Below are 13,526 nucleotides of genomic sequence, written 5' to 3' on the forward strand. Positions count from 1 at the left end.
AGGGAGTGCTGTGGCCAGCCCAACACACAGTAATTAGGCATTCGGTAGCTGGCTCCAGTAAAACTGAAGTCGGTAAACTGAAGCCGGTAACCAGTATTGAGGTTTTGGGACTTTCCACAACCGGTCCGAGTGGTGCCGATTGAAGTCATCAACCGCTTACTGGACGTTGGATCGATGTGTCGGCTAATCTGGATGCTGTCCAGCCTAGGCAACAGATCAGAGAATGCCTTCGGAGTACAATATGAGCCAGCCTCTTCGTTGCCGGCGAGCACCTCACACGGAGTCAGCAAAGACTCACTACGCACATTAGTGAACCAGTGCAGCAAGACGACTGAGCAAATAGAAATTATATAGATAAAGTAATCCTTGCTCTTGGACTGAGCAGCGACCGATTTAATAAGATCCAGCATCATGGCCTGCTGCTGATGGATGGTAGTCAGAAGTTGGGTGTGCTGATTCTGTTGAGCCTCTAGCTGGGCGCAAAGCCGTCGTTCGAGTCCCCGAACCTGCTCGTCGGCGTGTTCTGCGAGTTCTCGTTTCATTCTAATCTCCAGCATCTCTAGCCGACGCCGTCCATCCAGGTCTGTCTCCCCTGTCGCCCCCGCAACAGCGATAGCTGCGGCGACTTCGCCCACCTTGGCGACAGCAGCATCGTGCTGCGTGACGCTAGGTGGCGGAGACGGTTCACTCCTTCGCTTGCGCAGGCCCTCCTGGAACTCCTCGAACGCGGCCTGCTTTGCCTGGCTGGAGAGAAACGATCGAGGGAGGAGGCGAACGACGGAGAGGAGTCGGATGACGAGCTGTCGCTGATCCCGCCGTCGAAGAAGGGCACGATGTCGACGCCTAGAGCGGCTAGCAGGAAGCAGTTTGTGTCGGCGGACGACATCATATTGCTCACGCAGGTCCTGGCCATGAAGCCCTGGGCGTATCCGCACGTGATGGACGGATGGCAGGAGGTGTGCGACCAGCTAATGGGACACAGCGACTTTCATCTGGACAAGACTGCAGGGGCGTGTCAGGCTCGCGTGACGCTGCTGCTGGATCACTTGAAAGCGGGTAACATAGCGGCGCTGACGAAGTCGGGCATGTCGGGGGAGTATGAGCCCAAACGCGAACTGTTGGTTGATGTAAATACTGCGAGCGAACTAGTCTGTTTCGAGTGTTTGTGGTGTGCTTCCTAGTACCAGCCCCCGCTCTTCTCGGCTCCGTTGCACTCGATTCCATCCCGTTGGTGGACCCTTTAAAGGGCTGGAAGGCGAACTACGCCTTCTGGATACGAACGTTCTGGCAGCTCTTCTTCGTCTCAATCGGTGGGGTGCTGCAGATGAAGCGATGCTAGCACCCGGCACGATCGCGACTATGGGAGTCGTCGTGATTGCGTCGACGTCCTCGGCCTCGTTCGTCGCTTTTGAATTGCTTCTCGCAAGCTCGTGGGGCTTCCCGATCCCCTTCAGCATTGTATCCAACGTGGGGGTTTACATTTCGCTGTTTTGGGTTTCACAGCTTTAGTGATCGGGCCTCGGCGTTTGGCTGCTTCACAGACGCTACAGCAGCAGTTGAAGGCACATTTGTCCATAGGTGCAGCGGAAGGACTGCTGGCGCTGATCTACCCGACGTTTAACGTGCTCTTCACTCGAGTTTCAGGGCTTCAGCAAACGATGTTAGTTTGCACTTTGCCAGTCATTAACTTCATGATCAGATTCATCCTTGCTCGAGTTTCAGCAGATTCATGGCGACGATCATCGTGTGCTCGGTCGAAGTTTTCAATGCGCTCTACATGTCGATTTGCATGCAAGTCGCGACGTCTCCACTCACAATTCCTCTTATTTTTGCGGCTCGCATTGCCCCCATTGGATTTGCCGTTCGAACGATCTACCTGCAGACTAACGTGGACATTCAGCCATAGGAAGGCGTAGTATTCAGCAAGAATCGGCTGGGCGAGTTACCACAAAGGCTAAGAGCTGTCTTTTACGACAGTCGAGCACGTGGTTCTGGGATGGAGATGATTCGAATTGGTGCGACCATACCTCTGCCCGTCTCCAAAGAAAGCCGAGAGCTCCTTGAAGAGCTCCATTATATCAGAAACAGCCCCAGAAGATCCACAAGATTACGATTAGTTACTCGTGAGAGTACAGCCAAACCGCTCGGCGCGACGGAAGTGAACAGCTCGGAGGAAAGAAAAACAGACGCCTATCAAACTTCTTCAATCGACTACAGCCTTGGCAGCTCGCTGAACCAGGCCTGCTTATCGACTGTCTATGCATTTAATGACGCTCGATTCCAAATACACCGTCGCGTTTCGCTTCAACCGGGGTTCTTTAGCTATCCCAGCCTACGCAAAGCTCTCGTATTGTTATCTACAACCTCGTGGTGGTCGTCGAAAATAATTCTCAGAGAACCTAGGCAGCGTAATTTATCAAAAATCTATTTTCGTTCACATTGGCCGAAACCGCGACGTAATTTCTACCAATCCCCTGGCAGCATGTGGTAAGAGCATTTACAGCCCACGAATTCGCATCGGCACAGCAGCGGCACCTGCAGGGTATCCGCTGCCTCCGTCTCCTTCCGCCGCCGCGCCTCCCTCCAGCCCACGCCCGCCCAGCGAAGATGCCGCCGAAGAAGAAAGCAGGCGGCCCGTCCAAGAAGTCCGTAGAGAAGGCTAAGGAAAAGATCCTCGAGGACAAGACCTTCGGCCTCAAGAACAAGAAGAAGAGCAAGAACGTGCAGAAGTACATCCAGGAAGTGACCAAGCAGGTCAAGGGCGGCAACACGCGCGCAGATCGCCTCAAGGAGCAGGAGAGCAAGCGCAAGAAGGATGCCAAGGCGGAGCAGGAGAACCTCAAGAGTCTCTTCGCCGCCGCCATCACGCAGCCCAAGGTGCGATTGCGCTGTCTGGGCTTGGCACGAGTTGGCGCGTCGTCTGACTGTATTGATGTATCACGAGCAGGTCCCGCCTGGAACAGACCCCAAGTCGGTGCTGTGTGCCTTCTTCAAGGCCGGCGTGTGTTCGAAGGTGAGCTTTCTTTACGAGCTGTAGGTGAGGAGAGGTGTACTTGGTGCTGATGCTGTATGTGGCGTAGGGCAACCGCTGCAAGTTCTCGCACGACTTGATGGTGGGCAAGAAGGCCGCCAAGATCGATTTGTACACGGACAGCCGTGCCGAGAAAGAAGCAGGTGCGGTGACCTGCTGGTTGTGTAGGTTGTTGAAAGGGGTTACAGCGGAGCTGACATTGGGATTGCCTTGATACGGTTGCTGCGTGATAGACCAAATGGACACATGGGACCAGGAGAAATTGGAGAAGGTGGTCAACGAGAAACACCACGAGAAGAACACCAAGCAGACGGAGATTGTGTGCAAGCACTTCTTGGATGCTATCGAGAAGTCGCTGTACGGATGGTTCTGGGTCTGTCCAAACGGCGGCGCGTCCTGCAAGTACGTGCAATGTGTTTCCCTTGTTTTTTTGTTGTTTTACAACAGCTTCGCTAACCGAATTTTCATCGTAGATACCGCCACGCTCTTCCTCCTGGATACGTTTTCAAGTCCAAGAAAGACCGCGAGCTTGAAAAGAGCAACAAGGTCGTGGAGATCTCCATTGAGGAAATTATTGAGCAGCAGCGCGCTAAGCTCGGCCCCAACGGAGGTACCCCGGTTACGGAGGAGTCGCTCGCAAAGTGGAAGGCTGAGAAGCAGGCTCGTAAGAAGGCCGAGGAAGCGAAGCGGCTAAAGGAGCAAGCTAAGAAGTCTGGCGGTCGTGGCATCAGTACGTTTGCATGTTTTTCCGGCGGTATTGTCTGGAATGAGACTAACCCTGATCTTTTTTGTTGTTGCAGTGAGTGGTCGTGCGCTGTTCACATACGATCCGACCTTGTTCCGCGATGACGCGGACGCTGATGACGAGGCTTACTCCGTTCACAGTGAGGACGAGGATGATGACGACGAGGAGAAGCCTTCTCCAGCCGTTGATGCGGCAGCAGCAGTGATGGACAAGAGCCTCTACCTGCAAGATGTGGACGACCTGGACTCGTTGAAGAAGTGAGCTTTGCCCTCAATCACGTTGAGGCGACAGCACGAAGAAAAAAAAACTCGTGCGGCATTCCTGTACAAAGTGCTCGTTTGCTCGCATCATTGGCTCAATAGCTCGGAAGTTCTAGAGCCGTGTCGAGGGCACCTGCAAGACGTATGCAATCTTGCAACTCCTTTGTCCTATAGCGGACTGTAAAAGAAGCCTAGAGAGCCATGCTGAGAAGCAAGTAGACTGGCGGGAAATATACGTCTGGTTTCCGATGACGCGTCCGGTTTTCCCGTGCCTAGCTAGTAGCCCCCTAGTTCATCGGCCTGTCTTCATTGTCGTCGTCCTCGGGCTCGTGACGCGCGTCTTGGCTCGTGTCTCCGAAGGTGAGGATCGTGGAGCTCGCGTTCTTGAGTCGTCCGACGATGTGCTGAGATCGCTGCAAAGAGTTTCGAGCACAGTGTCAGCACCAACACGCGCACACGCGGCCGCACAAACACACCTCTTCTTGCATGCGATACAGCTCGTCCATGCCTTCCTGGATCTCCGCCGCGTCGTTCTCCAGTTGTCTGTCAGGAAGCCACACATCACCGTTGTCAGGACAATGGACGGCTCAGTCCTGCAGCAACGAGTTCGCACCGGTGCGTGGTCAGGAGGTGCTTGAGCGTCTTCGTCAGCTACACACCGCGCGGGGGTTAGAGCCCAGAGACCGCTAGACAGAGGAACAAATAGACAGAGAGAGCGAGCGCGCAGACCTGCTTGGCCATCTCCTTGAGGTCGACGGCAGGCGCGTCCGCCTCCACTTCCGTCGCCGTTTGCTGCTCTTCATGCTCGTCCTGCGTCTCGGGCATCTGCGGCTGCGAGGGCTCCTCCCCCACGTCCTCCTCCTGGCTCTCCAGCATGCGCGCTTTCCCCCTCGTCATGGGCATCGCAGTTCTTCCCTTTGCCGCTACAATCTTCAAGTGTGAATGAAGTGAAAGGCGGCAAGTTGCCGCCAGCACAGAGTGATGGTCACTTCAACCAGGTCAGCGCGTGTTGCGCGAAGGTCGCGTGTACCAGCCCATACCCTCCCCTAGACAATCTGAAGGGAGCTCGGGAGCCATGACGCCGTTGACGACGAGCGTGCTGCTGGCACTCATCTGCGTGCTGAGCTTCGCCATCCGCCTCTTCCCCGTCGCGATATGGGGCAGCGTACGTGTCCTCCTGCGCTCTGTCTCACGCCTCCTCCTGGCTCGCTCTCTCACCGCGCTCTGACCCCCGCAGGTGATCCACGAGTTCGACCCGCAGTTCAACTTCCGCGTGACCAAGTTCCTGGCGCAGCACGGCGCCTACGAGCTGCTGGACTGGTTCGACGACCGAGCGTGGTACCCGCTGGGCCGCGTCGTGGGCACGACCGTGTACCCCGGGCTCATGGCGGGCGCAGCGGGGCTGCAGTGGCTGCTGGGGGCAGTGCTGCGCCTTCCGATCTCCATCCGCGACGCCTGCGTGTTCCTGGCCCCCGCGTTCGCCGCGCTCGCGTGCGTGGCGCAGTTCCTGCTGACGCGGGAGGTCACGGGCGATGCCACGACGGCGCTGCTGTCCGCCACGCTGCTGAGCGTCTCGCCCGCCTACATCTCTCGCTCCACGGCTGGCTCCTTCGACAACGAGGGCATCGCGATCTTCCTGCTCATCTTCACCTTCTTCTGGTGGGTGAGGGCTGTGCGGACAGGCGCGATGCTGCCGGCGGCGCTGGCAGCGGTGGCCTACTTTGCCATGGCGCTGTCGTGGGGAGGATACGTGTTTATCATCAACATCATCCCCATCCATGTGCTGGCGCTGTTGCTGTCGGGGTGCTATTCAGCGAAGGTGTATGTGGCCTACTCGACGTTTTACCCGCTGGTGACACTGGGTGCCATGCAAGTGCCGTTCATCGGGTTTAATGTGGTGCTAAAGGGCGAGACCGCCGGCTCGCATGGAGTCTTCATGCTTCTGCAAGGTTGGTGAGACAGCAGCGGTGATCTCCGGTATGTTTTAGTCTGAGTATCTGAGGCTGACTGGATGTTCGTGATATTTGCGCTTGCAGCGTTCGCGTTCATGCAGTGGCTGTCTACCCAACTGCCAAAGGACCACTTTATGCGCCTTCTTCGAACCTGCTTGAGCGCAGGCGCAGCTATCGCTGGCGGCGGTTTGTTGCTTGCGTTTTTGCTGGGGAAGCTGCAGTGGAGCGGCCGAAGCTTGACTCTGCTGGACCCGACCTACGCGTCCAAGTATATTCCAATCATCGCTTCCGTGGGAGAACATCAGCCGACGGTGTGGTCGGCGTTTTACTTCTCCCTCGGGCCAGCGATGCTTTTCATTCCTTTAGGAGTGTACTACTCTTTCCAGAAGCTGAACGCCGGGCTTCTCTTCATGATCGTCTACAGCACGTTTGCGTTCTACTTTTCTGGCATCATGGTCCGGTTGTTGCTTACTCTGGCACCAGCGGCTTGCTACTTGTCGGCAGTGGGGGCTTCAGGATTTATGCATAAAATTGTGGCGATCACGCGGAGAGACCCGAATGAGTCTGCTGAAACAACAGAGGGATGCGAGGGTAACCCGGCCGACGAGACAGCAAATACCGCTGGAACGGAGGTCGAAGAGAACGAAGATCCGACAAAGTCGCATGCAGGCGACATCTTCTCGGCTCTCGGCGCTAAGCTGCAATTCCAACCCGACGAAAAAGTTGATGGCGTAAAACACAGGCTCTCTCGTGCGCTTCAGCTGCTTGTATTCGCTTGCGGGGTACGTGCACCTAGCTTTATGTTCCGCATCGTATTGCTTTACAACCTCTGAACTTACACTGTGTTGCATCATGGTACAGCTACTCCTCGTTATTCATGCGCGGCATTCGACCAATATCGCCAAGAAAGTGTATTCATCCACGTCACTGGTATTCGAGAAGATGAACATGACGACGAGAGAAAAGGACCTGCACGACGACTATCGCGAAGCCTTTGCGTGGCTGCGTCAGAATACCCCTGAAGATGCCAAGATCCTGAGCTGGTGGGACTACGGATACCAGATCACCACGCTGGCGAATCGGACGGTGCTTGTTGACAACAACACGTGGAACAATACCCACATTGCGACCGTCGGGCGTGTACTTGCCTCGCGTGAAGACGATGCGCTGCCGATCTTGCGCAGCCTTGACGTGGATTACGTGTTCCTGCTCTTTGGAGGAAAAGTCGGTATGCCTGGTGATGATCTCGACAAACTGCCATGGATAGTCAAGATCTCGGAAGGTGTGTTTCCGGACGACGTAATGGAGTCCGAGTTTCAGGTGAATGGCCGCTACATTTTCCATGAAAATGCGACTCTCGCGATGACCCAGAGCGTTCTTTACAAACTCAGTTACTTCGAGTTCAACCAAGTGGAGAGTGTGCCGCCTCAAGAGGGCGATGGCCCCGTGTTTGGTTGGGATTTGAACCGTCGATTAAGAATTCCGGACCGCGATATCGAACTCGACAACTTCGAGCACGTGTTTACCTCGGATGCGTGGATGGTTCGGATTTATCGGGTTAAGTCGCGATAGAGTGCGAAGATTTTGGTTGCTAGCAACATGCAGGAATATACACAATGTACAAAGCGACGACCAGCTCATTCACGAACATTGGTGTTAAAAATTAAACAAAGGAACAAACCGTGAGCGCCGGGATACTAATAAGCGCAGACGGACGAGTGCCAATGTCTCGCTTTGCTTGTCGCCACACCGCTCCTACTGTCATCCCCGCGCCACCAGCTCACTCGCTTACTCCTGACCCAGCCAAATCAAATCTACCATCCCTGTCGATCCTCGACCCCAATTTGAACAGCTCAAGACGTCCACCCTTCTCGCTCCTATCGAAGTTTCCACTATACCACGCTGGTTGTCTGTCGTTTTAACCGAGGACGCTAAAGAGCACTTCGATTCGTGCTCCTGAGTCGCACCCGCGTCAGTTCATACGCGACAGGGAAGAGGGAGGTAGCAGCTTCCATTGCTGCTGTTGAAGACGCTGCTGCGTGAGGCCACTGGATTCTGCCTTGCTACGGTTATGACATCGCCTGGAGCTGCACGCGCGCGTCGTTGAGCATCTGCACAACCGACTCGCTGTCCGGACGAAGCGCCGGGTCGAACTGCAGACACGCGCGCGCAATGCGCAGAATCACGTCCGGGCAGTCGTGCGCGAAGCTTGGTCGCAGCTCGCCCTTGGCCACCTTGATCACGATGGCCATGTCGGGCGCGCCACCTGCACCTGTCTTGCTGCTCTTCTCCTCGAACGGGATCTCGCGCGTGTCCAGCTCGCTCAGCACCACGCCGAACGAGTACACGTCGGCCTGCTCGCTGTAGTTGTCGCCGAGCATGACCTCGGGCGCCGTCCAACGCACCGTGCCGACACCGGCGGTCAGCGTCTCCTCGTACGTGCGGTTGCGGCTGAGGCCGAAGTCGCTGAGCTTGGCCACCATGCTCGAGTTCAGTAGCACGTTGCGCGACTTGAGGTCGCGGTGGATGATCTTGGGAGAGCGCGAGTGCATGTAGGCGAGCGCCTCGGCGATATCGATGGCGATGGAGATCTTCTCCTTCTTCCAGCTCAGCTCGATCTTGCGGGTCTCCAGCAGCGTGCGGACGTCGCCGCCGTCCATGTACTCGGACACGCCGCCCAGGTCCTTCTTGTTGGTCCACGTGCAGCCGATGAAGCGCACGATCTTGGGGTGCGACAGCCTGGACATGGTCTCGATCTCGCGCGAGAAGGACACGGCCTCGTCCTCGCCGTCGATCATGCGCTTGACGGCCACGGGCTGGCCGTGGTAGTGGCCCAGCCACACGACGCCGAAGGCGCCGCTCGAGACCTTGCGCGTGAGCAGCACCTCGCTCTCGTCGAGGCGGAACTTGACCAGGTCCGGGAAGCAGTTCTCCGAGTCGGCGCGGCTGCCGGCGCTCGAGGCGCCCAGGTTGGCGCGCGGGTCGCGCTTGGCCGGCTGCGCGCGCCGCGCGGGCGCGTTGCCGTTGTGGTTGGCCGAGAAGCCGCCGTTGGCCACGTTGCGCGAGAGGTCCGTGTAGTTGGGCTCGTTGGCGCGGCCGGTCTGCTGCGGGCTCGGGTAGTTGTTGGGCTTGCTGCTCATGCACCCCATGGCTGGCTGGCTAGTGGTTTCAGATAGAGAGGGGCTGCGGGGCGAGCGGGGGAGACAATACACACGTCGAGGGTTAGTTCGGCGCGGCTGGGCATGGACTGGAGCGAGGCGCTTACGGTGGTGGTTGCGGGGGAGGTAGCGAGCGACGGCACTCAGCTGGGCGTCCAGGCGGGCGTGGCTTGGCTGCTGCTGCTGCCCCTGGAGAATGGGAAACTGCGTGCGCTTGCGGAGAGCGGCAGGTCTGCGAGGTCGTTTTCGGAACTGGCTCCGGTGTAGGCCGCGAAGGCGAAGGGTACATTTTCTGCCCGGACCCCGTGAAAGCCGATAGCGGTTTCCAGGGGGGCCGGGATTTTCCACGCGAATCGCCGCGTCAATAGCCGGGTGCAAAAATGCATTGCGTGCTGCTGGGCTCCAGCTCCACCGAGCTGGAGCTGGAGGCTGGTGCGGTGCCTTGCTCCTCACGAGCTTATGCAGGCAATAGACAACCGCCCCATGTGGCGGGGCGTCGCATGGCGAGCGAGGCCCCACAATGGTCATGCCTGGGCGAGCGTGAGGCAATGCCCTGGCCCCTCTCTGCCATGTTGGTAACGATTGCCGCCGCCGACGTTTTTAGCTGCTTGGGCTCTGTGTCAAGTGGCCATCGCCATGGTCTCGGCGCCCAAGTTAGTGGCAAAACGCTTCGCTGCCGGCGGTGGCGCTGGCCCCATCGTAACCACACGCCATTAAAGTGTTCGTGGTGGCCGTCCTGCGGCTGCCACCGCTCTTGCTGCCGCTGCGTTGCCGTCCGAGACGACAGGTGCATCTTTATCGGCAGTCGAGCGCGGGCATAGGGTAGAGGCGGCGGCCGACGTCGTCCTCCGCATCAGCTGGTCGTCGGCCGTCTCAACGGCGTCGAACCTGGGTCGGCAAACTCGCGGCACGCGCAGTCGAACATGTAGCTACCAGCTCAGCTCGTGCAAGGCGTAACTGGCCCCACCGCAGCCGGCGCCACGAGCGTCTCCGCTATAATAGGTAGCGGGGCCGGTGGTCTCGCCTGGATCGCAGTGTGCCGGGGATTTGAGCGCAGCGGATTTTTACCGCCGCCTCGATTTGTGTGTGTGCTGAGCGGAATGCTGAGGGGCACCACGCACAAACGTGTCGCGCAGGCATTAGCTGCACCCACGGCAAGCGCTCGCTAGTATGGTCTCCGCCACGAGAACCGAGGGTGCAGCGGCCGAGCAGAGATCCAGCGGAGGGTGCTCCCGAGCAGGTCGAGTCTCCAGTGGCGCGGTCCGTCATCGCGAGAGCACCGCTTTCACGCGTAACCGGGCGGCGACCGCGCTTGACCGCGACCCCCAATAGACGAGGCGCGGACCGACGAACGCCCTTTGTTGTGCAGCTTGGCATAACGGCGCCGTTGCCGAAGTTATGCGGGGCGTGCAGTGCAGTGCAGTCGCCTGCGTGAAGCTCGCCCACTTTCGTCGTGGTGATCCCGCGCCCACGAACTCTTCTGCGCCGAGGCACCAACGCCGTCGCGAGCGTTGCGTGCGTCTCCGGATGTCGCCCAGACGCAAGAACGTCGAAATGCCTTAGTCGCTGCAGAAAGTGTCAAGTGCGACGCGACCTCGGAACCGCATAGTTTCGCGCTCGTTGAGCTTCGGCCGAACCGCGGAAAGACCGGGGATGACTCACTCCTTCCGAATGAGCCCTGGGGGCTTTGGTCTAACGCGGAGCTCGGCGCTGGAAACCGGTGCGCTCACTTCGGGAAGCGACGCGTCTTGCGCAGGGCGTACGGGACCACGCCCGGAGCTCGACTGCAGAGAGGTGCTTTCGTGGGTTTCCGCCTGCAACGGACCTCACAGCGCACACCACCGCGCGGTGAAGGGATCACATAAGCTCGAACTGGAAACTGGAAATATGGGCGGGCCCGGGGTGCTCGCGCGCGACGGCAGTCAGCGGCGAGTCAGGCTGCAGAGTCTGCAGATGATGTACTTCCTGGAAGGAGGGCTGCTCATGGTGGGGAACCTGCTCCAGACCGACGACTGGGTGAACGACGGCTTGCGCACGCACTGCAGCGTGTGTGTGCAGCAGTTCCTCCCGTTCCGTCGGCGACACCACTGCCGGACGTGCGGCGAGGTAGTTTGCGCCGGGTGCTCGAGCCAACGCGCCATCCGCCTCACCGACATGAACGTGGAGTGCGAGACGCGAGTCTGCACGTTCTGCATCATCCGCGCCACTGACACCTCGATCAAGGCCAACGAGGCAGCCTTGAGGGAGACGAGCGTGGAGCCCCAACGCCTCTCCGCTGTATCCGTGCTGAGCCTGGCTTCAGCCCCGGCCGTCCGCCCTGACAAGCGGCTTACATTGATGAGCGCTGAATCTGAGCTTACCACCGGAAGTGTAGTTCAGCTTTGGCCGCAACCGTTGCCTATCAATGAGACTGCGCGGCTTCGCGTGGCTAGACACTCGACTATTCGGGCGCCGGAAGCCGACCCGACCATGAATTTGCTCGTGAACATTGTTTCACGCACGCTCGAGTGTCCCGCGGCATTCATTGGTATCATGGACGACTCGTCCATGTGGGTCAAGGCCAGCGTTGGCTTGGATGAACGCATCACACACATCCCCAGAGATGGTTGTGTTTGCGCCCACACAGTCTTGCAGGACTGTACGATGATCGTCGACGACACCAGTGCCGACAAGCACTTCCACGCCGGAGGCGACACTGTAGGGAGTAACTCGATGCGTTACTACGCAGGGACACCGATCCGCGTACGGGGCCATGGGATTGGCGTCGTGTGTGCTCTGGACACGAAGCCCCACGCGACGACAACCGACGCAATGAAATCGACTCTTGAGGCGGTGGCCAACATCGTCTCTGAGGTGCTCGAGCAGCGAGTGGCGGCAGACGGCACGATGAATTCACCCGCTGACGTTCGCGCTGGTGGTGGTCTCTCTTGCTATAGGCGACGACCAGAGCACACGTATGTGGATCTCCATGCATCACTACACGGCCTAAACCTGCTACCTCCGTCGCGGCAAGCAGCATCGACGTCAGACACAAACAGTATCGACAAAACACACCCATCGTCGTACTTGCAGCGCCAATACGCTTACAGGATCACTTCAGCAATGGATTACTTTCACCAACTGCAGAGAAGCACCTGGACTGATCAAAACGCAGACACAGATTTGACCAACAATGGATCCATCAGCACATTTGAACTCTACAGCAAAGGGAAGCGGTTCACGAGAAGTATCATGAAGATGACCGGGGACTGCCAACACGTCGCTACACACATATTGAACTATGAAGATGCCCTGCTCTACCAGCAGCTCTTCCAACATGCTTCTGATCGACGTGAATTGAGTGAGCAAACTTGGTTAGACAGCGTTATATTGCACCCAAGCTTCAGCCCATCAGATGAAGATAATTTGCGCGTCCTGACCCACCGACGAGAATATCCCGACGGGAGCAATGTGGTGGTGGCTGTCAGCGAGAACAACCCGGAACAAGTGAGTGAAAAAGATCTGATGTTTGGCTGGTTCATAGTTCCTTGCAACCGCGGCGACGACGAGAGTTTCGCCACTGTATCGTGCATCACTGCGCAATCCTTCAGGAGCCAGCCTATCGATCAAAACCTGAGCCTGGACTTGCTTCGACGGCTCAACCAGAAACTCGCCATGGCGCGCTTCTTCCACCTCCCCTCCGACGCTCCTTGCATCAAGCCGTCCGCGCTGCGAATCAAGCTGCCACCCGCTGCTGCTGGTAACCAGAACACGCTCGAAGGTGTCAACTCTGTCAGTAGCAGTGACGACAGCGGCCTTGATCTCCACAGTAGTGAACGAGACAGCACCGTCGCCAACACGAGTGGGAGCGTCGACTACGCTTCCCGCAACACTTGCACATTCCAACCGGAGGACAACCGCGCTGCTCTCGTGGCCATCCACCAGTCTGGCCAGACATCGGAGCTGAACCAGAACGAGCAGATGCTGCTAGACTTGTTAGACAAGACCATCAGCACCCAGGAAATCCTGGCCCAGCGGCAGAACGAGATGGCCGGCGTCCTCGACACCCATGGCGACCAACTGCAGCGTCTCTCCGTCGCGCTCGAGCGGGTGGAGGCGCTGCTTGCACTGAAGAAGCTGGCCAGGAAGGCCAAGCAAGCGTCTACCACTGCGTGAATGTACATCTACCTATTCGTATAACAAACTGGAGCTACATGCTCCAGTTACCGTAAGTCAAACGCGAAGCCATTGTTGCACAGCCCACTTCAACTTGAATTTAGCGTGGTCCACACATACAGATCGAGTTACCGAGACGTGGTCCACACCAACTCCAACAGCCAAGCAATCAGCGAACGCAGATGCTGGCACTGCGGGGCCGCGGATGGCTCGGCGCGCGGCTGC

At 58.0% G+C, this 13,526-nt stretch overlaps 6 protein-coding genes across 8 annotated transcripts; 4 read left to right on the plus strand and 2 right to left on the minus strand.

Annotated features, from left to right (window-relative positions):
- Window positions 1-710: 710 nt before the first annotated feature.
- IUM83_07418 (ARS-binding protein 1) lies at window positions 711-1,339 on the plus strand (the record flags this gene model as incomplete). The annotated part of the gene is made up of 2 exons (XM_067931711.1): window positions 711-1,056; window positions 1,182-1,339. The coding sequence occupies 2 exons, from the start codon at window positions 711-713 to the stop codon at window positions 1,337-1,339; spliced, it is 504 nt and encodes a 167-aa protein (XP_067799102.1).
- A 1,268-nt stretch (window positions 1,340-2,607) lies between these two features.
- On the plus strand, window positions 2,608-4,037 carry IUM83_07419 (zinc finger protein; the record flags this gene model as incomplete). Its single annotated transcript, XM_067931712.1, has 6 exons — window positions 2,608-2,877; window positions 2,948-3,013; window positions 3,081-3,174; window positions 3,265-3,433; window positions 3,505-3,761; window positions 3,832-4,037. 6 exons carry the CDS (start codon window positions 2,608-2,610, stop codon window positions 4,035-4,037), a joined length of 1,062 nt encoding a protein of 353 aa, XP_067799103.1.
- A 286-nt stretch (window positions 4,038-4,323) lies between these two features.
- IUM83_07420 (DnaJ subfamily B member 4) lies at window positions 4,324-4,912 on the minus strand (the record flags this gene model as incomplete). The annotated part of the gene is made up of 4 exons (XM_067931713.1): window positions 4,324-4,449; window positions 4,513-4,579; window positions 4,650-4,687; window positions 4,766-4,912. The coding sequence occupies 4 exons, from the start codon at window positions 4,910-4,912 to the stop codon at window positions 4,324-4,326; spliced, it is 378 nt and encodes a 125-aa protein (XP_067798957.1).
- A 199-nt stretch (window positions 4,913-5,111) lies between these two features.
- IUM83_07421 (Dolichyl-diphosphooligosaccharide-protein glycosyltransferase) lies at window positions 5,112-7,560 on the plus strand (the record flags this gene model as incomplete). Its single annotated transcript, XM_067931714.1, has 4 exons — window positions 5,112-5,201; window positions 5,274-5,985; window positions 6,073-6,770; window positions 6,850-7,560. The coding sequence occupies 4 exons, from the start codon at window positions 5,112-5,114 to the stop codon at window positions 7,558-7,560; spliced, it is 2,211 nt and encodes a 736-aa protein (XP_067798956.1).
- A 497-nt stretch (window positions 7,561-8,057) lies between these two features.
- IUM83_07422 (TKL protein kinase) lies at window positions 8,058-9,435 on the minus strand (the record flags this gene model as incomplete). Its single annotated transcript, XM_067931715.1, has 2 exons — window positions 8,058-9,171; window positions 9,254-9,435. 2 exons carry the CDS (start codon window positions 9,433-9,435, stop codon window positions 8,058-8,060), a joined length of 1,296 nt encoding a protein of 431 aa, XP_067799099.1.
- Window positions 9,436-11,033: 1,598 nt separating this feature from the next.
- On the plus strand, window positions 11,034-13,301 carry IUM83_07423 (the record flags this gene model as incomplete). Of its 3 annotated transcripts, none has more annotated exons than XM_067931717.1 (2): window positions 11,034-11,695; window positions 12,614-13,301. In XM_067931717.1, the coding sequence occupies 2 exons, from the start codon at window positions 11,034-11,036 to the stop codon at window positions 13,299-13,301; spliced, it is 1,350 nt and encodes a 449-aa protein (XP_067798960.1). The 3 variants fall into 3 exon arrangements, with proteins under 3 accessions (XP_067798960.1, XP_067798959.1, XP_067798958.1); XM_067931716.1 differs by lacking the exon at window positions 12,614-13,301 and adding an exon at window positions 12,083-12,135 and having other exon boundaries at window positions 11,034-11,850; XM_067931718.1 differs by having other exon boundaries at window positions 11,616-13,301.
- Window positions 13,302-13,526: the final 225 nt, after the last annotated feature.

Source organism: Phytophthora cinnamomi, assembly GCF_018691715.1.
Source record: "Phytophthora cinnamomi strain GKB4 chromosome Unknown Contig6, whole genome shotgun sequence".
Classification (NCBI taxonomy): domain Eukaryota; phylum Oomycota; class Peronosporomycetes; order Peronosporales; family Peronosporaceae; genus Phytophthora; species Phytophthora cinnamomi.